Source organism: Moschus berezovskii, chromosome 3, assembly GCF_049115385.1.
Source record: "Moschus berezovskii isolate FMDL1 chromosome 3, NW_MosBer_1.0, whole genome shotgun sequence".
Lineage (NCBI taxonomy): Eukaryota > Metazoa > Chordata > Mammalia > Artiodactyla > Moschidae > Moschus > Moschus berezovskii.
In genome coordinates, this window is record NC_142462.1 from 101514247 (window position 1) to 101536923 (window position 22677).

Below are 22677 nucleotides of genomic sequence, written 5' to 3' on the forward strand. Positions count from 1 at the left end.
TATACAATAAATGTCTTCTAAAGAATGGTTTCATCTCAAGTTTTCCGCACAAAAAAATGTGCAATAGTCAAACCACAACATTTAACCTACTCAGCACTCAAACTAAGTATACTGCTTTAGAACCTGAATCCAAAACTAATTTAATGCTAATTAAATATACTAAATGCCTTAATACGAGGGACACAGGTACTGAAGGTAAACTTTAAAAATACAGGGAGATTTGCAAAAACAAGTACAGGGAGTCTACGCCTTATTTTATATTGCATTTTAAAAATCTACATTTGTTCCAAAACCCTCTAAAAAAGTAATATTATTTTCTTTCTTCCCAATAGGGATTTTACTTTTGAACACACAACCATAAAAAAAGAAAAAAAACCTACTTAATTATATTAACTATGTTGAAATGATCACCAAAAGTTTATTTAAACAAAAAGGTAAAAATAAAGAGGATCTGGGACCTAAACAATCACTTTCCATAGATCAAAACTAAAACACGGTAACTAACACATACTTCCAAGGAAAAGGAAAAATAATTCAAACTTTTGTTTATCGAGTTTTCCCCTTTGCCTGGAAGCACTATGTTAAATGTAAATAAATGCTAATTGTTCTAAATTCAATTTGGGAGTTGTGTTTTTTTCTAAGTGCAGCACTTTATTCAGCCGTCACAGATTGATTTTTACAATAATTACAGTGCCTCAAAAGACGTTTTTCCTATAATTATCGCCTTCACAAATTCATTCTAATGTACTTAACTTTCCCACAATGTATTAATTAGTAGACTAAGTCACTGAATCAAATTAAACCTGTGCAAAGTTAGTTAAACAGAAGACTTCTATTGTAAACATAAGCCAATATTAATGTATATATTTTACAACATTGAGAGGAAATCACTGACCCTGTGCCATCTATCTATAACTATATGCATTGTCCTGTGGAAGATTAAGTTCTGAAGTTAACTTTTGTTCCCAAGCCATTGGAATAAAGGTCACTGAAGAGGTAAATGCAATATGCACATTACTCTTGCAGTTCCCACTGCCATAAGATATATGGAAGCAAACGTGTTAAAATGGAACCAGCTATAAATTATGGTCAAATGATTTTTTTAGTTCGATGGGGGGAAATAAAGCAAAACTCTGTAACTGTTCCTCACCAGACAAGAGCCTTAGATCTTGTACTTCGGCCTTTGGTTTTGTTTCCTTCAGGTGAATTGGAAGCATTTGCCTTATGAGTTTTCTTATGATGTTCAAGATAAGTCTTTTTGGCAAATGCCTTTCCACATTTATTGCATCTGTGAAGAGAAAAGTTTTTTGTGACTTTTACTTCAATACCAACATCAGCTACTTCGTACTTTTTACTAGGAGAGTTAGAAGTGCCATCATGTTTTGAATCACTATGTTTTGCTTCGTCTCTCGAAGGGCCTCTTTTTGTCACTTTATTTAGAACAAAATCAATGGGCTTTTTTATAGCTCTGATCTCTAAACTGGCTGTTATTTTCCCAAGATAACGGGATGACTTTTTATGAACCACAGTTATATGTCGTATCACATCACGCTTCCGACGAGTTTCATAAGTGCAAAGAGGACACTTGTAGAATTTAACATAAATGTTATTCCCATCTGTGTGCAATTCAATGTGTTTAGTCAAGTTCTGTTTCGAAGTAAACTGACGTTTACAAAGTTTACAATAAAGTTGCTTAAAATCAAAGCCAGCTGAAAGTTTTGGTTTCCTGGTTTTCTGCTGGCCACCTGCAGCAGACAGACTAGTTGATTTAGGGCTTTCAGAGTCTTGTTTAACTTTATTTTTCTGTGCTGCCGGTGTGTTCTTTTTTTCATTTGAATGATTTGTTCCCTTTAATTCATTCTGTGGAGAATGGGTAATGGAAGGGGGTGAAGATTCTACAGAATCTGCTGGTTCAACTTTAACTTTTATTTCTGAACTGCTGGCAGTATTATTGGGGCCTTTCTCTCTTTTAGAGTTTGTTCCAGAAAGAGTTATCTTGTGGACAATTTGCATATGTCTTTTAAGCATTATTTGTGAACTATATTTCCTCTTGCAAAGAAGGCATTTGCATGCAGTTAAATTGTATTCAGCCTTTGAAGACGACTTTTGTTTTCGAGCCTTAAAAGATTTTTTAGGAGAAACAGAATCCAGGAACAAAGGTTGCCCAGGCTTTGTTGCTATATCAGGAGTAATTGAATCCCTCCTTAGTCCTCTATGAACTTCATCAAAATGCCTCCTTACATTCGCTTTTGTAGCAAATGATTTACAACATACTGGACAACTCCTACTTAATGGAACTAGAACATTCTTACTGCGTCCTTTAGAGGACTGGTTTGGATTCTTTCGTGTTTCAATGTACTTTTTTAGTTCTTCCATCTTTTTCTTGTGTACTTTTCGAATGTGACGACGAACACCTCGTCTGGAATTGAAATCTTTTCTACAAAGACAACATATCAACTGGTGACCAAAATCAGAATTGTCAGAAGTTTCCAAGTCAGCCTGTGATTCCTGCGGTTGTTCATCAGATGGAGGTGCAACGTCATCTGTAACAATTTCAACAGGAGGGGGCTCTACAGTTTCCACCTCTGTGTCTGTAACTGGAACTGTTTTAGACTGTTCAGTGCTAGTTTCCTGTATTTGAACTTCAGGCTGTTCAGGAGTACTGCTTGACTCTGTGACTTCAGTGGGGTTATCAGTCCTTGAAATATATTGAAACACTGCATTCTGATTAGTTTCTATAGGTTCTAGCTTAATAATGTATTCTCGCTTGTCCACACTTGGATATATGGCTTCTAGGAGGTCGTTTATGGCTTGGCTTTGTTTATCATTTACATCAGGAAGGTCTGTTAAGGAAAAAACAACATTTTAATCTGAAATAATTAGCCTGCTCTAGTCCTCTAATATTTTTAAATGTATTATTAACCTGTCTTAAAATTTAGTATTAATTTGTATTTATTTTTACAAGAGTATTATCTACTTCTCAGTATTTTATGAGGCTAAAGAACTAGTACTGATTAAATTAAAATTTGCTTTAAGATCTCATCATGGTACACAAATGTTAAGGAATAGACACAATCTGAAGAGCTACTTCTAATATAATGACCCTTAATATAAAATATTTAAGCAGATGGGTATCCCAAACAATAAAAATAATACTTCATATTTTTAGGCTAGCAAAGGAAAAAGTCAAAAGTTCTCATAACCCAAGATGGATAAAATACCATGAAGTATGTTAGTATAAAAATCATTTTTTTTTTAGAAAACATAACAGCATTCCTATTAACTTAATCCATAATAATCTAATTGTATGGGGACATTTGAACATCTTATGGAAAATGAAAAAGATTTTATAGGAAAACATAGAAACATGAATGATGATCTATAGAAGTGTTTGCTAAATTCAGTCCTATTACATGTCTTAACATGGCACAATTCTATTAAACCAAAGATTAAAAACTACAAATTAACTCCAAAAACAGAGCTAGTTTTACTTTCTTGTGCAATATAATTACTCTGTCTGTAGGCAACCCAATATTCCTATTGTAACAGAGTTGACTAACACTGGTTATGTTCCTACATACAATGCTAAAATCTAGCTACAAATACAGCATCAAATCTGATAACCACTTAGAAATCAAGAAATGACTTATCATAGCTCTTCTTGTCTACTAATCTTTCTTTTTAAAATTAATTAAGTAGTGTCTGCAGGAAGAATACTTTCACAGAAGTGTTTCTAGAATAAGTATTACAGAAGAGTATACAGTAATCCAGCAAATCCATTTATCTATTTCCCTCTAAAATTCAACTAAACTTTAATTCACATCAAAAACTAACACAGAATAACTACCAGAAAGTTAATTAAATTCCTACTAGTTCCTTAATTGCAAGGTTAATTTCTTAATTGCAACTAATTTCTAGACTGCCTTTTCATTTACATCTCAAGGATAAAAGTAGTATAGTAATATCTAATAGGGGTAGGAAAAGTTTCGAGACAAGTACGAAAATTTTGTTTCATCTATTTCCTATAATATACTTTAAATCACTTCATGCTAATAATTAAAGTGGTACTTTTGCTATTTGGAATTGTACACTCCATTCCCATCCCCAAAAGGTTAAGTTGAAAATTGCACAAAGTCCACAATGCAACTGAAATATCAAACTGAAAAAATAACTTCTATATTTTGTTAAGTCCACAAGAGTTAAATCCCTGGACAAAAAACAATGAAAGTAATCTATGACTTAATAAAATATTTTAAGGAATTTATGTTAGCTCTTTAAAGCAAGAAAATATTATCATTACATACACTAAAAGTTAATCATACACAGACAACATACTTAACTCAAAGAACATTTGGTTACACAAACACTTCATTAGCTTACTACCTGCCTTCATTACATAAACCTTTTTCAGATTTCAGGTTAGCTTGCAACACAATCCAATTTCTGATAAAATGACATATCAAGTAAATTTCACTGAGAATAAAACTGATCTTCAAATCAAGACCCAGAAAACATTAGAAAGATGATCAAATATTTTTAATGCTCTCCACAATTCCCCAAAATTCAATTTATTTACTCATTCTTTGCTTTAATTTCGACCTTCTCATTCACTTAAGGAGAATCTAAGTAAACAATGAGTCATATCTGGTAACAAGCTGCTAAGAAGTAAAAATACAAACACCACCATCAAGCATCAATATTTTAATTTACAAAAATCCTGAATATAAAACTGTATAGTCCATATAAACATTCAAAAACAATATCCAATATTTTAATAGAAATAAACGTAGTAAAAATCTAACTTCATTTATCTTTAGCAAAATCCAAATGACAGATATTTAAAAAGATATTATCTCTTTAAGAAACCAAATATATAACACTGAGTCAAGTATTTTATTTTGTTCTCCATCACTAAGTCACCTATAACTAGATACTGATACCATTCTAATGTGAATGTGCAGCTATAGTATAAGAACACACATAAATGCATAAATGAATATATGAATAAAACTTACTGTCATCCATCTGCAGACTTGGTGGGCAGTAGAATTTTTTATGGGTAATTAAATTTGGCAATCCTCTGAAGAGACTGCGGCATAATTTACATTCAAAAATAGTGTCCACATCTTTTAATAAAATATGCTTAAGTTGTTTAGTTCCTGAGGAAAAATAGAAAACACAAAGGTAACTTTAACATGTACTTTTAAACTGGGAAGTCACTGGTGACAATCCAAAAGTGTGGTTTTACTCTTTAAAAACAAAATGCAGGCACTGCCAGTATCTACCACACTGTACTCAAAAATAAGTTATAAACTGCATTCTAAGCAAAATTTTATCACTTGGATGTTAGGACACCTGAAACTGATGGTCTTTTTCTAATTCAGCAGCCAATCAACTCCTGGGATATCTTGGCAATGGTTCTAGTATCTGCTTGATCATCACAATGACCTGGTAATAAAAATGTACATGACCCACTCCTGGAGATTCTGATGCAACAGACCTGGAGTGGTACAGAATTAAATGCCACCTCAATCCAAGTTTTTGGCTGGTTCTTCCAGCTCTCTTCTAAACTACGAAGTAAACATGAAATAACACATTTCCCCCTGATTACTTAAAGAAGGTCAAAACTGTCTCACAAGATTGTGCCTTTCTTTTTAAATTCAGCTCAAACTACTTGCGGTTCTGGGCCAACATGGGATTACGATCATTTAGTGGACAGTACAGAATCCTTGTCCATGGTTTTGAATTTTGCTTAGGTCTCTGAATACTACTAGAAATTTATTCAAAGCCTTTCTCCCTCAAATACTCACCCTAATTGCAATTAATTAAATATTGACAGAACTACTAGTTTAAAGCCTTCTTCCACCAGATTATAAATTCCAAACTGGCCAAGACCAAGCCTGTCTTATTTACAAAGTTCTCAGCTCTAATAACACTGAATAAATATTCATTGAAGAAAAGCCACTTATCTACAGAATCTAAGCATTATGATGGAAGATCAAAAGGCAGGCAGAAAATAAACAGCAACAAGCACTCCTGAAGGATTTAAAATAAAACACAAATAGAACCTCTTTTGTCACTACTTCCTACTGGTCTTTGACACAGGTAAATGGACAAAAGATCTGGGTTCCCTAATTAATGAGCCCTCAGTTTCTTCAAAAAAAAAAAGATAATAATACTGAATTAAATAGGAAAAAAACAAAAGTGTCCTGAAAAATACCATGAAGACTATCCAGGTGTACAGTGACTGTTAAGATTTGGGACTACTAGAGAATAAACACAATCTCAGTAGCATGATTAATACTGTAGGATCCATAAAAGTTATGCATTTCTGGTTCAATCTTTTGCAATCTGTTTACCTTTAATTTTTAATTTTCATCATGTTGCATTTTATCATCATTTTGAAGACGTTAGCCTTCAAATTTCCATTCCAAAAAGATTACCACATTATCATAACTTTACTAAGTCTTTAACGATTCCAATTCTGATATCATCTAGCTGTATGACCTTAAAGAGTTATATAATCTTTGCACTTTGGTTTATTCATCTTATAAAACAAACCAAACCTATCTCGGAGAATATGAAAGAAAATATCAACCTAAATTCCAGAAGAATTAAATCATAAATCCAGATTTCTACTGAGAAAAAAATAACATATATATAATGAAATAATTTCTACCACTTCCCAAATCCAATTCAAAGTTTATTCCACTGGATCATACTACCACAAAACCAGAAAACATATATTTTAAAAGATTCAGAGGATAACTTGGGTATTATTCATTATATAAAAGTAAGTTCACGCACACACATACACTTCTGTAGTCTATTTCACATTACAAAATGTACTGGCAATAAGTTGCTAATATATTTAGTTCATAGTTAACCTCATAAGTGGAGAAGGCAATGGGAACCCACTCCAGTACTCTTGCCTGGAAAATCCCATGGGCGGAGGAGCCTGGTAGGCTGCAGTACATAGGATCGCGAAGAGTTGGACAAGACTGAGCAACATCACTTTCACTTTTCACTTTCATGCACTGGAGAAGGAAATGGCAACCCACTCCAGTGTTCTCTCCTGGAGAATCCCAGGGACGGGGGACCCTGATGGGCTGCCGTCTATGGGGTCGCACAGAGTCGGACACGACTGAAGCAACTTAGCAGCAGCAGCAATCTCATTAAGTGACTGACAAACTATGAGAGGTAGGCTGATGATAAAGAACACTTTACATAAACTTCTGTAATTGATCTACATATAGTTCTTAGTAAGTGTAGGTGGGTGTGTTACCAGACAGAAGAAAACATGGGAAAATTTTGCATATTTTAATCCTAAATTAAAAAACCAGCTAGACCCATACTAGAAATTCAATTCTGCCTTTAAAGATATTAAACTGTTTAAAAGAATTGAAGGACACAGAAATAATCTGAACTAGGTTTAGCTATGACTAGAAAGTACAACATGAAGCTATACATAAAAAACGTTATTTGTAAAAACTTAAGACTGCATCCCTAAATCAGATATCATCTACCAGGTTATCTCAATCAACCATAACAAAATAAAAGTATTGGATTCTAACCTTGACTAAAATGAATCTTAATTATCAAATCACAAAAATACTCTACCACCCTCACACCACTTATGCACACACACACAAACAAACACAGTTGTGTTGAGCCAAGCAAACCAAATTTCTTTCAGGTCCTTGGATTCACCAAATTCTCTCACTTTTCAGGCACTTTTCAGGCCTTCTTCTATGTTTCTTTCTCTCTACCTATAACATTCTCCCCATTTCCCTGGTCTGGCCCACTTCTAATACTCCTTCAGATTCCAGGTTAGATGTCATTTCCTCAAGGAAGCCTTCTCAGACCCCTCCTGTTTCCTGTTAAGAATTCTTCCCCTATATTCCCGAAGTACCCTGTACACCTATACTATATTATCTCACTATTTTGTGATTACTTTTATCTCCATTAAACTGGAAACTCTAAGAGGACAGAGAAGATATCTTTGATGTTCACCACTGTATTCACAGCTTTCAGGACCATGCCTGATGGGCATGTTAGACATAGACATCTCTCTATGTTTAAGAAAATCTTCCCTATAAATTTTTTTAAGTCTATATAAAGTTAACCAGAAAGTCAAAAATAGGACCTGAGTGATTTTCCAATTCTGCTTATATGTATTACAAATGACAAAAATAAGATGTGCCCTCATTCCATAAACACAGGCAAAAGTTATTCCTTAAGTTGGTTTCAGTTACCATTTAAGGTTTTGTTGGTTTCCCACAGGGACATAATGGCTTTATTTTAATCAGCTACCATTTTCTGATTGCTTTGTTCACTAACAGTTTGATACAGCCAACCAACTGTGCTTCTGCCAATAGTTAAAACCTACTATAACCTGAAAATAGAGACAAGACAGCAACAAAAGTTCACCCAGACAGCAAAAAAATTCCTCCACAACTTTTAATCCTGAGAGAAAGAGAGCCGTGCTGCCTTACTCCTAATTATTCCTTTTCCTATACTGATAACTCTCTTTCTCACCTTAGGTTTTTAAATCATCTTAGAAGTCACTACATACTACATACATACAGTTTACACAGACCAGCCCTCCAACAAGGCTTTTGACGCCTGTAACTACTTAATGAACATTTCAGATTCTCACACACAATGGACGCTCAATAAAATTTAGTTAAACCTCATCAACGGTTTAATCCTGTGCTATCAATTAAAGTAAAATAAAATACACTGTATATACTGATAAAAAGGTTTAAAAAATTTTTTTTCAAAAAGGATCATATTCAATTTCACATTAGGTTGTATACCAGATGCTTGACATAACATAATATTAATTCTAACTCTTTTGAGCTAAGAGACAATCCTCTGAAGAGACTGCAACATAGTTTATATTCAAAAATAGTGTCCACATCTTTTAATAAAATATGCTTAAGTTGTTTAGTTAAGACAAAGTGAAAGTGAAGTCACTCAGTCCAGTCCAACTCTTTGTGACCCCATGGTCTGTAGCCTACCATGCTCCTCTGTCCATGGGAATTTCCAGCAAGAGTACTGGAATGGGTTGCCATTTCCTTCTCCAGGGGATCTTCCCAACCGAGGGATCAAACCCAGGTGTCCCACACTGCAGGCATATGTTTTACCATCAGAGTCAGCCCATCAGGGAAGCCCAAACAAAGAGAAGCTTTCCTTTTCTCCCTTAATATACTGATATGTTGGTCAATGACCCCTTTAAGTTGCAGCAATAACGGTTTTTAAACAGTACATTGTATGCTTTATTGTTGATTCACACATGAACTCAGTTTCTTTAGGATGACTGTTGAACCACAATATCATTCCCAACATTGCAAGCAAATCTGTAATTCCTGTCACACCCGCTGAATTCCAAGACCAGTATGAAAGGAATTTCTAACTGATCATCCATCCTTAATATAAGAAAACTTCAAAATTGTTCTCTTAAAACCACTACCTACAAGGGTTGGTTAAAAAAACTTACTAAATTAATTATGAACACTGCAACATGCTACAATAAATTTATAAGCAGAATGAAATTATTTTAGCGCCTCTCTGGTGAAACATTTGTTTAGTCTAACACACATTTATTGAACATCTATTAAATACCAGGTATAATGTTATTCACTGAAGACATGAAAGTGAAGGATATGATCTATGCCCTTGAGAAATTCCCAAACCAACATGAATGGCTGCTCTCCTAGGAACACAGCCTCAGGTGAGATGCTCTGAAGATGAATGTAATAACAAATAAAATAAAGCTACATTTTTCTTATCTATCCCCAAATTATGCAATCTGATTTTAAATTTCCTACGATCGCTATGTATCAACTAAAAGCAAAAAAATTCATCATATAATATAGCAGATATGTACCTCTGATAAGTCATACTTTCATCCTAAGCTTTTGCTTACAGAATCAGGACTAAGTCATCACCATCCAGTCACAGTTTACATTAACTGAAAGAAATGTCACTTTAGCAGTACAAAACCAACAAAATCTCTGAGAAACTAAAAACCAAACTTAAATTTAGTTAGATAACGACAACAGCCAGAGAAGGCAATGGCAAGCCACTCCAGTACTCTTGCCTAGAAAATTCCATGGACAGAGGAGCCTGGTGGGCTACAGTCCATGGGGTCGCTACTAGTCGGACGCGACTAGGCGACTTCACTTTCACTTTTCACTTTCATACACTGGAGAAGGAAATGGCAACCCACTCCAGTGTTCTTGCCTGGAGAATCCCAGGGATGGAGGAGCCTGGTGGGCTGCCATCTATGGGGTTGCAGAGAGTCAGACACGACTGAAGTGACTTAGCAGCAGCAACGACAACAGCAAACATCACACAAAGCCAATTCTCACTTTTCACCACAATTTATTCGTCCCTAAGATTCAAAAAAGACACTGTTCCTTGCACATCATAGTAGTGTATTCTACAGGTAGTATCTTTTTCTATAATACAGTTGACCTTTGCAGGAATGCAGGAGTTAGGGATGCCAACTCTCCATGCAGTCAAAAATCCACATATAACTTACAGTCCTCCTTATACTCCCTTTCTTCATATCCTCAGTTCTGCATCTTGGGATTCAATCCAACCAAGGATCATCTGGTACTGTAATATTTACTACCAAAAAAGATCCACAGAAAGTGGACCTATGCAGTTCACAACTAAGCTGTTCAAGTCAACTGTATAATACTGTAAAAAGAGATATATTTCGAAAACTCAAAAAAAAAGATGCCAACTTCATATTAAGGGGAAGCTTTGAATACTGGACAAAATGATTATCCTCCCCCTTTCCCATTTTTCTGTCTCTAACCTTAGGGCATACCACAGCTTCTTTGCCTCTACCAGAAGACTATGAGACTAAGAAAGAATATTAATCTCAATTAAATCAACTTTTATATATGTCACAGAAATACATCATTTTGTTATTTAAAATTCTATTTCAGTTTGGGCAGAGAGGATGGGAAAAGAAGGAAGCTAAAATAAAAATTAACAGAGGGAGGACTGGATTTGGAGTTTGGGGACTAGCAGATACAAACTATTATATATAGAATGGATAAACAAGATCCTACTGTATAGCACAGGGAATTATATTCAATATTCTATAATAAATCAAACTAGAAAGGAATATGATAAAGAATGAATATATGTAGACATATATGTAACTGAATCACTTTGCTGTATACCAGTAACTAACACAACAATGTAAATCAACTATATTTCAACTTTCAATTTTTTTTTTTTAAAGTTAACAGAAAGGAGGGAAACTTGAAAGACAAAAAGTCACCGACATGATCCAAGAAGGACTGACAGAACTACAGAAAAGCTCAAGCAAAGGGCAGGGCACAGTTCAGGTAGTACCTAAAGCCAGGATTCAGAGCAAACAGCCTGTCTCAAGTCACCCAAGCATCAGAGATTTCACAGTAGAAAAGATGTAAGGAGGTGCAAAACAGGCAGCCTTCTAAAAAATATGAGATATTTATATATGGACAGATGTCAAACAACAGTAGAATGTACTGTTTAAAGCAAAGATACCTAAATACCCAGTCAGCTACCATTTGTATCAGGAAGAAAGTTAAGGGATATATGCTCATATATGGGTAGAGGGTCTCTAGAAGAAGATACAAACCACGTATTAGTACTGTCTGAGCAAAGACACTTATTTCTGTATTTCTGTATATCCTTTTATACCTCTGTATTATTATTAAAGCCACAGGTATACATTACATAGGACTTCCCAGGTGGCTCAGTTAGTAGAGTCTGCCTGCAATGCAGGAGACACTGATTCAATTCCTGGGTCAGAAGATCCCCTGGAAAAGGAAACGGCAACCCACTCCAGTATTCTTGTCTGAAAAATTCTATGCACAGAGCCTGGTGGGCTATAGTCCATAGGGTTGCAAAGAGTTGGACGTGACTGAAGCCAATTAGCATGCACACATACATATATTACCTATTCCAAAAAGAAAAGTTTATTCAGATTAATTTTTAAGTCAAGCAGATAAAAATAAGAGATTAGAAGTCAAGAAGTATTTGTAATTTAAAGCCAGGGAAAGAGTCCAATGCAAAAGTTGAAGTAGGAAGCAAAGAAAATGAGTCAAAACTGGTCAAGCAGTCAGTACAACCAGTCAGTACAGCACACATACGAGGCTGGTGGACCTAAAACAGTTAAGTCAACTCCTTCCTCAGCCTTTTATGAACTTCCAGCTTAGGTAGGAATTAATATCAGGTCATAGAGAGCCCAGTATAGGCAGGAGACCATAAATCCCTTAAACAGAACTGATATAGGAGTTGAAGACAACTATCTGAATTTGAAGATACAGAGATATCCTAACACATCATTACTGCACAACCTGGCTGAGCCTCTGAACGTTAACAAGAGCAAAAGCATGACTTCAAAGTTCTATCTTCAAATATCTGTCAGATATAAAAACCACTATAGCTCTTTAAATGAAATGTGTGTGACCAAGCTATAATGGAAAACAGCCTAGAAAGAGATTAGTCACTGAGGGGCACAAGTCTCAGAATGAGAAGGTATCTTAGACCCTGTCATGAGGTCCAAACTTCATCTCATCCTCCCAAGGTTTCAGTCAGCAGAGGCTTAAATATCTCTGTGCTAAAGAAGAGCTACCTTAGGAGACTTGAGATTATCCAGATATGTAAGAGATTACTATCCTCAGGAAATCAGGATTACTTAGCTATGAGATACACTAGTGAAGTAAAACAGTTCTTTTTTAATCCAAAATTAGTTTCTTTGTACCATTTAACGTATTTCTAAACCATCTCTAATTTAAATAATTGAGTACTTAGAATTTATAGTATTTTCAAAATTTGTTAAAAAATAACTCAGAAGGCAAATTTGCCAGAGACATTTTAGAAAGAGCACATTATCCATTTCACAGTCCCTTCCTTAATCTTAGTAAAGAAATGGCAAACACAGAAAACCAATACAACCACAGTGTAGTGAGAAAACAAATAATTTCATTTTTAAATATTCACCTTCCAAGGTTAAAAAAATATATAGATTTTGGGTACAAGATCTTGTTGAAAAGGAATTTTTTTTCAGGATAAAGCACAAATAAATGAAACAATTTTAACTTCTTAATCAAATAGCATTAAAATAAACTGAAATAGTAAAATTTCAAATTGCAAATTTTTAAAAAAGAAACCTAAGGCAAAGAATTTAACTAAATGTGAAGTTATTATCTTCATTTCCATGATATGATAAAAAACAAAAAGAATTTTTATCTCTGTACTAAAAGTAGCTAACATAAACTCTTATTGCAATTAAAAGCTAACCATTTTTCTGTTATGCCAGAAACATACTTAAATGTTGCCTCTAATTAGTAAAATTTTAATTGTATTTACCACAGGAGAATTTGACCTGTTAGTTATTTCCGTTAATCAAGGGCAATTATCAAAAGTAAAAAGCAATAAAAAATAATAATAAAATATGTTATACCACCGCCCAGCATGAGCACAGGTATTTGTTATAGCATATATGAAAAATTGATTTAAATACATAAAAGCAACGCCATGAGGATTATAGATGAAATATGTTAAGAAATGAATCTCGGAGTCAGAAATTAACTTAAAGGAACAATCTGTTTTTTAGAATCCTAAAATCAAATGTGTACTATTTCCCTTTAAAATGATTTAAAAACAAGCACCTTAAAAAATTTCTCATCAATACAAGTGGCTTCATATAAATTCTCTGATCTCAGAATTTTTTCATTAAGATACAGTAACCTATAAAATAATAACAAAAGGTATTCTAATCCTTAAACTTAGGATGTCCATCACTTAGGTGTCCTAAGTGGTGACTGATACCACTTAGGTGTTCATCAGTCATGTGCGTTTGCTAGTTCATACTTGATTTAATACCCTACAATGTCAATGAAGCCAAATCCACAAGTGGTGGACAAGCAGATATAAGAATCACAACAACCTAAGACCTTACTGATAGGACTTCTAATACTTCTCAACCACTTACACGTAGTGAGCAATACTATTTTAGAGCGCTGGATTGTCACTGCACAAATATACTTATTACATATCTATTATTACAGTAATATAATGGAAAGAAAAGCTAAACAAATATATCTGAAGATATCAGGGCTACAGTACGTCTTTTTTCTATCACATGCTCTACTAAAGATAGGGAAACTCCAAGGTTAGGTAGGAGATGGTGAATCACATAAACAGAGATGATAAAGTAATTAATCTAGAACAAGAGACATCTCAGACATTCCGAGTAAATAATCTACCCTGCCAAAGCTCATAAAGACCTTGTATAATTTAGTACTGTCTTCTGAGAGTTTATAAAGAACATGCCAAAAAAATAACAATGAATCTTTAAGAGACACTTTACCAGCAAATATACCACATATTTCTTTAAATCACCCTAAACACTTTTTAAATTAGTATATAATAATACTGAAAAAGAGTTTCTAATCAAGCAATATTTACTCGTCCACTTTTTTAAAATGACAAAAGTATATTATAAAGAAAATCAATGTATATATTTCATTTTTTAAAAATTATTTCTAAGGATTTCTAGGTAATTTTAAGATACTACATGAAGATTGAAAATACATCCTAAAACATTCATACCTGATCGAAAGCACTCAATTATTTGCTGAATACCAGATTTGGATGTCTGCAGTGGTTGCTGTAACAAAGGAGCATCTCCAGGTTCCAGGATATAAACTACATGGAAGACAAATACCCACCCCAATCCCCACAAAAAAGGGTTATTTAAATCATTTACTATTGAAGTAAAACAATGGTTTGCTATTATCATGTTAAATGACAATCACACTTTTTTGTATGTATTTTACCATTAGCTTTTTAAGGCAAAATAAAATAACGGTAAACATATAACTACAATTTTTCTCAATTCAAGGTAAAACTAAGGCTGTTGAGGCTATGCATTAAGTTCAACTGCAAAGATCTTATCTTACTATTTTGGTGTTATTTAGTACATATTAGTCGTATTTGCCTTTTTATTCCCCTTGAAGAGGAACTACTACATTTAACCAAAATTCTAGAGCAATAATAGCCTAGCCACCCCTCTTAAACCATTCCAAAACTCTCCAGACAATCTAGTACAGCTCTCTGGCAATTATGAGAGCAAAACTCAAAAACCACTGCCTAAGGAAAGAACTGGTCAAGTGCACAATGACAGGTGTATAAGAATGCTCACTGCAGCACTGCAAATAATCGAGAACAATTTCAAACAGCTCAGAAGTCTCTCAAAAGGAACCAGACTAAATAAACTATGAAATATCCATAAACAGAATCTCTCACGGCTGTTACACAGCATGAGCTAGACCTACATGTACTGACAACAAAGGATGTCAATACATTGTTAAGCAACACAAGCAGGTTATAAAATACAATCTCAGTTATACTGATAAATATTTCCATAGCTACAGAAACAAAATAAATGTATATGTATGGCTATGTATACATGCTAATATAAACACAAAAAGTCTGGTGGGACAGTGGAATACCAACAAAACTTAACAAAGGTTCTTTCTGTTGGGTCGGGTTTATAGAGGTGATTCTCACTTTCTGCCTCACACTTCACTAGCCCAGGCTTTTGGAAGTATGCATTTTAGAAAGAATGCCTTTCTTATAGTAAGTAAAAATAATATTCCCATTGTAAATATACAGAGGTCTACATCATCCCTGCTTGCCAACACTTCCAGATTATTAGTATAAATATATAATAAATAAGGTTACGGTACTAAGAAACAAGGTAACTGAAAAAAAAAACAAAACTGAATTTTCCATTAGACATCAGGTAGAGACAGTTGTGGTGGAGAAAAAGCAGTCATTTTAATCACCTCTTTTTTCAGTATGTTATAATGTTTTACCATCTTAACCCAGATGATGTTTTACCACCATCTGCTCAGTGTGAGAAGATAAGGAGGGTTACTTCAATAATGGGTGCTGCCACTGCTTCAGGGCCTGGGCCTGGAAAGCTCTTAACTGTCTGATAAGGGGGATAAAGCCTGCTGTGCTATGTGTATAGACACAGCCTTAGATTCTCTTCTAGGCTTCAACTCTTAAGTTCAATGTACACAAACAGGAAAACTGTGTCTCAGGAACAAATCATTCCATTAAGCAAAATTTCCCCAATTTTAAGAGACACTTTGGGGGTATTTTAAAAAACATACACACAAATACAACTCATTTTGAGAACATCTAACATTGGCACTAACTGCAGTGGTTAAGAAAAGATTCCAGACCTGGACTGACTGTGCTGAAATTCTTTTTTGCCATTTACTAGATACAGCTAGGACAAATTACACTCTCTGATTTCTCTATTCTCATCTCCAAAATGTGAATATTAAAAGCGCCAAAATCATAAGAGTTGTGTGAGGATTATATTAGCTAATGCAGGTTCCTGGTTAAATCAGAGCCCGGAATACAGTAAAGACTCAAAAAATGTTCTATCACCATTATCATCATCTACAAGTCAACTGCTTTCCTGACACCAAAAATGAAAAATCTTTTCCAAAATCTAAGAGAAGTAGAATTCAACCACTTAAAGAAACAGCAGCAAACGTTTGTAAATAGAGTGATGGTATCATTTATTTGGATTAGATGGATCTCTTTCTAGTATCTGCACATTCTAACAACCAATAACTGATTACAAAAACTAATAAAAGATAGGGTAGAAATTATACAATTTTAAAAAGTCCCACGGTCTGACTCTCCAACTAGCAAGAATTCTGTAAAGCAAGAATGAAAAAAGAGTAATAAATAAGGGAGAAATATGAGAAAAAAATGGAAACTTCTCTTCAGCACCCCCTTTCCTCATTTAGGTACATGCTCCAGAAACCTTCCACTAATTTCCACTTCCACATGACAAAACCATTTTAAAACTAGAGCAAAATTTTGTTACCCATCACCATCACTGGTACCACCAGAATACATACATATCCTGAGACACCATTCAGAATAATCCCAGGGTTAGTTTTGTTATAAGTGGACATATCCACCTGGTATACACATTTGTGTAGGTCCCATTTCTTTCTTCATTTGAAAACATATTCTCAATCCTAAAAAAACTCTGTATGTCAATATTCCATAACATTTCTTCTTGCATATCCTATCATCCCTCCCAAGATCAGGTCACAAAACCATTAAGGAAAAAAACAGCACCTCCCGCCAGCCAAAAACGCCAAAGTCTCAGAGGTTAACATCTTTCTTTACATCCTTCCAAGAACACACTTCCCAGAATACTACTTGCGTTGAGTCTCTCCTCCCTTAAAACATGCCTCTTAAGATATTCTTCAACCTAAAATGTCTGAGATTTGCTTACAAATAATAGTGAGTGGGAAAGCAGTTGGAGGATAGAGAAGGGAACAATCGCTATAGATCAAAAGTGATTGTCCACATACTCACATACTGATAACTGATAGGAGCTGTGTGATCGTTACGTAAGGTTCCTATAGCATTCTACCTTTGAGTGTTTGAAAATTTCTCTAACAAAAAAACTTTCTTAAAGTGTAACTAAGAATATACTTTACATACACTGATAGGCTTATAACACCACCACTCACTACAAATTGATCCAGCCTATCAAGACCTCCCTAGGAACACACTGCTCTCTCTCATTCAGGAACTCACCTACTATTCATAATTCAAAAGGAGGACAGACCTCTCAGCAAAGTTCATTAAAAGAATCTCTCAAACATAACATCATCTTCTTCCCTCCATCTGAGGGCAACCTCTTTTTAAAACTACCACTCCTAACCTCTCAATACTGAAAACATCCTCTTACTTGGCCCATTTTCTTTCTGTGAAATAATGACAATTAACTACCTCATAAGTTACACTTCTACCTTTCCAATGAACTAAACCCTCAAAAAGTGTCTACTTCTAACTAAGAAAGCAAACAAATACCAACTACTTTTGACCTAACAGTCTGAAAAATAAACTGCATGGGAAAAGTTTCTGGCAAAATAAAGCCAAATTTTTTAAATTAAAGCAACTTATCTGACTTTGTGTTAAGGGAGGAAAAGAAGCACAAGTTTCAACACAAATTTAAAAGTTCATCTCTGGAAAATATCTTTAAAGTATCTAGAAAACTTTATCAGAATACACTAAATAAGGTATGGTCACAAATTACCTTATCTGTGTACTTATTTACATCCATCTCTTTCCACTCAAAGGTTCCATGAAGGAATGAGCATACCTGCTGTGTTCACCACTTATATCCCCATTGCCTTGAACAGTGCCTTGCACCTGACTGCTGCTCAATAAAGACTTGTCAAAGAAATAAATGAATGACAAAAGACATTTCTTCCTAAGCAACAAGCTTTAATATGATTTAATTAACTAATTCAACTTAAATGACTTCTAAGAAAAAAATGGAATAAAAAGACAGTGGAGAAGAAGTATAAGAAGTCATTCACAGTCTTCTACTTCAAAACTAGCAAAATCCATTCAACAATTGGTAAAACATAAGGGATATACATTCACTTCAAATACACCAAATGTGCAGCAAAAAGGATGATGAAAGGTAGGCAGATCAAGGAGCAATTGAATAAACACTGGATTCCACTCTGGGATTGCCTGTTTTATTAGCAGAGGTTATTATTTTCAGCAAATTAGTGGGGATAGGGTCATGGTACAAATTTTATTCTAACGTGTACCAAAGTTTCCAGAGAATAGAAGTTCTTCCCCTTTAACACCGCCATTTTTTTCCCCATTAATCAAAAAGTACTCTAAATGAACTCCACTGTGGCAAAACCAAGTACATTGGGTGCGGTTAAAATACTCCAACAAGAAACAAGTACTAAAAAGTCCTGGAACTTTTACCTCAAAAATAATCCTAAACAACTGCCTCTGAACTTAACAGAATAGCCTTTAGTTGGTTTAGTGACAGTGTGTATTCAAGGATTCTCTTTTAGGCTGTACCTCTAAAGGTTTGTAATAATGCACAAACTTCTAATAAGTAGAAAAACTATCTTATAGTTTATATATCACATTTTATTAAAGTGTTCTAATACTCCTTGTGAGACTCAAAAAAATACCTTTTTAGTTTCGTAAAGTCAACTGAAAATATCCCTCTGAACAATATCCTAAAAATATTTATCTTAAATAATCAGATTTTGCAATCCTGTGTTCTATCCAAGATCTTTAAGAGGTCGCACTTAATACCTGATTCTCCCAACGAGTTGACTTCGACAAACTTTCCTTAGCCCAAACTAAACTCATTCTTAGGTTTAAGCATTATTCTCTCTTTCAACACTATTTAAGCAGAAGAAATTTCTGGTTTTTAAGTTTAAATGAAAGAGCTTTCATAAAAATAAATGCTAGTATTCTAGTACTACCTATTTTTTCCTTTCTCTTCAGTCTTAACCATTCACAGAGCATGAGGGTATACTACTAGCTACAGGCTGCCTTGAAAGGGAAGGAAAAGGGACTGAGTAATTGATCTTGTGGAAAAGATTTAAGGTGACACCTGCAGTACTTTTTTGAAGGGATCAAGCAAGGGAGACCTCTTGTTTGTACAAGCTTTTAGCTTCATAACTGGTTTTATGCTGGGGGAAATTATAGCCTGCTTAGTTAGGAATGACTTCTTGGGCAGGATGAAAAGAAAACAGAGAGCAGAGTGGCTCTGATGGAGACCAAAGTAACTGGAGAAGAAAGGGGTATACCTGGTTCACAGCATCCGTGATGATGGTGGTCAGTCTGACAGTATTTGTCCCTTAAAGGCATTTTCAGTGGGCGCGACCTACTTTCCTTTCACTGTAAGAAGCTCTTCATTGCGGCTTGGCTGTTGAAAGAAGCACAAACCCGTCACTCACCCTGAACTTCCTGGGGGGACTCTCGCTGCATTTTCCAGAAACGTTCCCTTCACCCACCCTCCGCTTCCCCTCCAGCGCCCTGCACCTTCCTCTCCAACTGAAAAAGAAAAACGCACGAAGGCTTCACCAGCCCGAACTCCCGCACAGGTTCACCGCCCTACCCGGAAACGCAGCCCGGGGCGCGCAGCGCAGGGCGAGGGCCTGGCCGGCTGCGCGGGCGGCCTCGCCTTCCCGGGCGGGCGCGCGCGGAGATGGAGGCGCAGAGCGCAGCGGGCACGGCCAGCGCCGGGGCCCGGCCAGCGCCGCGGCCCGCGGGGCGGGGGGCGCGGCGGCCGCCGAGGGGTAGCTGCCGCCGGCGGCCGGCCCACACCGGCCCTCCCGCTACGCACGTGCGCTGGGGTCTCCCAGGCAGAGCCCCGGTCCACCCAACCAAGTGCGCCCAACTTACTGAACTCCTGGGGCGGGCCGGCGGGCGGGCGGAAGGAAGGAAAGCAGGCCGGGCGGCCGCGGGGACAGCCTGGCGTGGGAGGCGGCTTCGGGCCCCACCTGGCGCAGCCTCGGCGGACCGCGCGAAGGGACCGGGTTCGGGCCCGACGCGCTCCCAAAGAGTCCCCGCCGGCGCTGACGCGGAAGCGCCACAGCTCACCACGTCCCTGCGCGGCTCCCGGCGACGCGGCGGCTCACGGCGTCCCTCCGCGCTGTGGAACAGGGCGGGCGGGCGGCGCGCGGGCGCAGGCAGTTGACAGGAGGAACCGCCCCGCCGCCGCTGCTGCCGCCACCGAAGGAGCTGGAGCCGGAGCGGGCAGGACCTGAGGCGCCCCTCGCCCGGGCAACGGCTGCCGCCGGAGCCCAGCTCCCCCCAGCGTCGCTCCACCTGCAACGGTCCCTCAGGCTTTTGGAGAGGCGCGGGGAAGGATGGGGTTTCCCCCCACCTTGGGCCCTTTTTGGTAGTAGTTGTTGTTTCAGGAAACTTTATTAAGTCAGTCTCTCTCTTTCTCGGTCTCCGCCTCCCCGAAAGAGCCTGAGCTACCGCCGCGGAGCGAGTAGGAAGGGGGAAGCAGAGACTCTCCGGCAGCGACAGGGAGCGAGTGACTGACCCCGGACGGAGATGGGGCGAGGGCAGGAAGTGACAAGCTCTCGGAGTAGGTGGGGGGAGTGTGGCCGGCACGCCCGGGAGCGTCGCGCGCATGCGCCCGGCCCGGCGCCCCCGCCGGTGGGGAGGCGACGCGCGGCGGCTGGGCAGGGAGAGGGAGCCCGGGCGAGTGGCGCGGGGCCGACAGCCGGGTGTCTTCGACCGGCGGCTCTCTCAAGCGTCCCCGGCGGACGAGGAGCCGAAGTCCTGGGCTTCGCGGGCCGAGAGGTGCGAGGCCGCTGGTGCGGTGGTTGGGCCCTGGAGAAGGGCTGCCGGGCAACCAAACTGTTGCTATCGCTTTTCTTCCTTTGGTGGAACCGAAACCGGGAGACTTGGAAAAGCACGGGAGAGAACTGTAGGAAGAGGCTTGGCAAATGCGTAAGCCGTAAATGGTGGTGATTCCGAAAAAGTTGTCAGCGCATTTATAAAGGGGATAAGTGGAACTTTTTTTTTTTTTTCCCTCCTAACCCAGCAATTTCCGAAGTGTGCCTCTCAGAGCTTTATCAGGTCTTTGGGAGGAAAACAGTCTAGTCCGTGGAAGATCGGTATTGATCGCAGCTGCACTCGGCGTCTGGCATCTGAAGGTGAAGTTGGGTCACGTGGGCAGTACGCACTTTTTCTTCTCTTCGGAGCTCATCCTGCTTGGAAAACCCCCCAGGATCGCAGTGGTCTGTCAAATTCTGCAACCCCGTGTGCCGGTGCTCGGGGGTGGGAGAGCCGCCTCCCCCGCCTTCTCCCCGGCTCCAGAAGCAAAAATAAAAATTTTAAATAAGAAAAAGTCCATTTAAAAAATCTCCACTCGCCCTCCCCCACGATCCACTGAAAACCTTCATGGTTAAGTTTCCGGTTTTCGGATCCGTGAAAACGTTTGGCAGGCAGGCTCTGTATGTATTTTGGAAGAACAAACGAGTGACTGAAATCTATTTTCAAAATTCCGAGTTTGTATTAGGTCCAGTAATAAATGTGGTACGGTAAATACACTGAATGGAGCATTTGCATAGGTCTGAGTGATTTTAGCAGTTTAATTTAGGGGTGACAGGAAAATGATACAAAAATCATCTTTTTAAAAAGGAATTCCACCTGCTGTTCATTTTGCACACTTAGCTGGTCACCTTAGTATGTTTGATCATTTTTATCTGTCCCATTGTCAAGAAGCAACACAAAACATCAAACTAAAATGAAGTAGATCTAGGTGGGGGTGGGGGCAGTCCAAGAGGGGATATGTGGGCACATATATATACATACGCGTATACCTGATTCACTTTGCTATATGGCAGAAGCTAATAACATTGTAAAGCAACTATTATCCCAATTAAAAATGAAATGCCACAATTTCTAAAAGTAAAATAAGCTGCATCCACATGATAGTGTTTGTCATACAACCAATAAAATATTTTTCATGCTAAATCTCTTCGGTCCTGTCCAATTCTTTGCAACCCAAGGGACTGTATCTCACAAGGCTCCTCTGTCCATGGGGTTCTCTAGGCAAGAATACTGGAGTGGGTTTCCATGCCCTCCTCCAGGGGATTCTTTCTGACCCAGGAAGGGAATCTGCAACTCCAGCACTGCAGGCGATTCTTTACCACTGAGACACAGAGGAATATGCTTATGCAAAACAATAGAAAAAAATAAATGTTTGACCCTTAACAGTGGAATTTTTATTTTATTTAACACTGGAGATCTCTGGTAAAATTTGAGGTG

General features: G+C 37.5%; 2 protein-coding genes across 5 annotated transcripts in view; one reads left to right on the plus strand and one right to left on the minus strand.

Moving 5' to 3' along the window:
- Positions 1-20433, minus strand: part of ZNF800 (zinc finger protein 800) — a 47415-nt gene extending 26982 nt beyond the window's left edge. For 2 of the 3 annotated variants that reach the window (XM_055421211.2, XM_055421214.2), the window contains exons 1-5: positions 20293-20433; positions 19695-19813; positions 14629-14724; positions 5016-5159; positions 1151-2843 (exon numbers count right to left, since the gene is read on the minus strand). In XM_055421211.2, coding sequence (XP_055277186.1) covers positions 1151-2843; positions 5016-5159; positions 14629-14724; positions 19695-19755 — 1994 coding nt within the window. In that variant the 5' untranslated portion in view covers positions 19756-19813; positions 20293-20433. Of the gene's footprint in view, positions 1-1150; positions 2844-5015; positions 5160-14628; positions 14725-19694; positions 19814-20005; positions 20146-20292 lie in introns of those variants that run through there. The other variant, XM_055421212.2, reaches the window with a different exon arrangement.
- A 193-nt stretch (positions 20434-20626) lies between these two features.
- LOC129552617 (uncharacterized) lies at positions 20627-22373 on the plus strand. Of its 2 annotated transcripts, none has more exons than XM_055421217.2 (2): positions 20627-21204; positions 21449-22373. In XM_055421217.2, the coding sequence occupies exons 1-2, from the start codon at positions 21032-21034 to the stop codon at positions 21762-21764; spliced, it is 489 nt and encodes a 162-aa protein (XP_055277192.1). In that variant the 5' UTR covers positions 20627-21031; the 3' UTR covers positions 21765-22373. The 2 variants fall into 2 exon arrangements, with proteins under 2 accessions (XP_055277192.1, XP_055277190.1); XM_055421215.2 differs by having other exon boundaries at positions 20632-21354.
- The last annotated feature ends 304 nt before the right edge of the window (positions 22374-22677 follow it).

What these genes read in the sequence shown, in the direction of transcription:
- LOC129552617 (XM_055421215.2), top strand. Translation starts at nt 21,032, where the DNA reads ATGCGCCCGGCCCGGCGCCCCCGCCGGTGGGGAGGCGACGCGCGGCGG. An exon ending in GGAAGAGGCTTGGCAAATGC is followed by an intron (nt 21,355 to 21,448) that starts GTAAGCCGTAAA and finishes CTCCTAACCCAG; the next exon opens with CAATTTCCGAAGTGTGCCTC.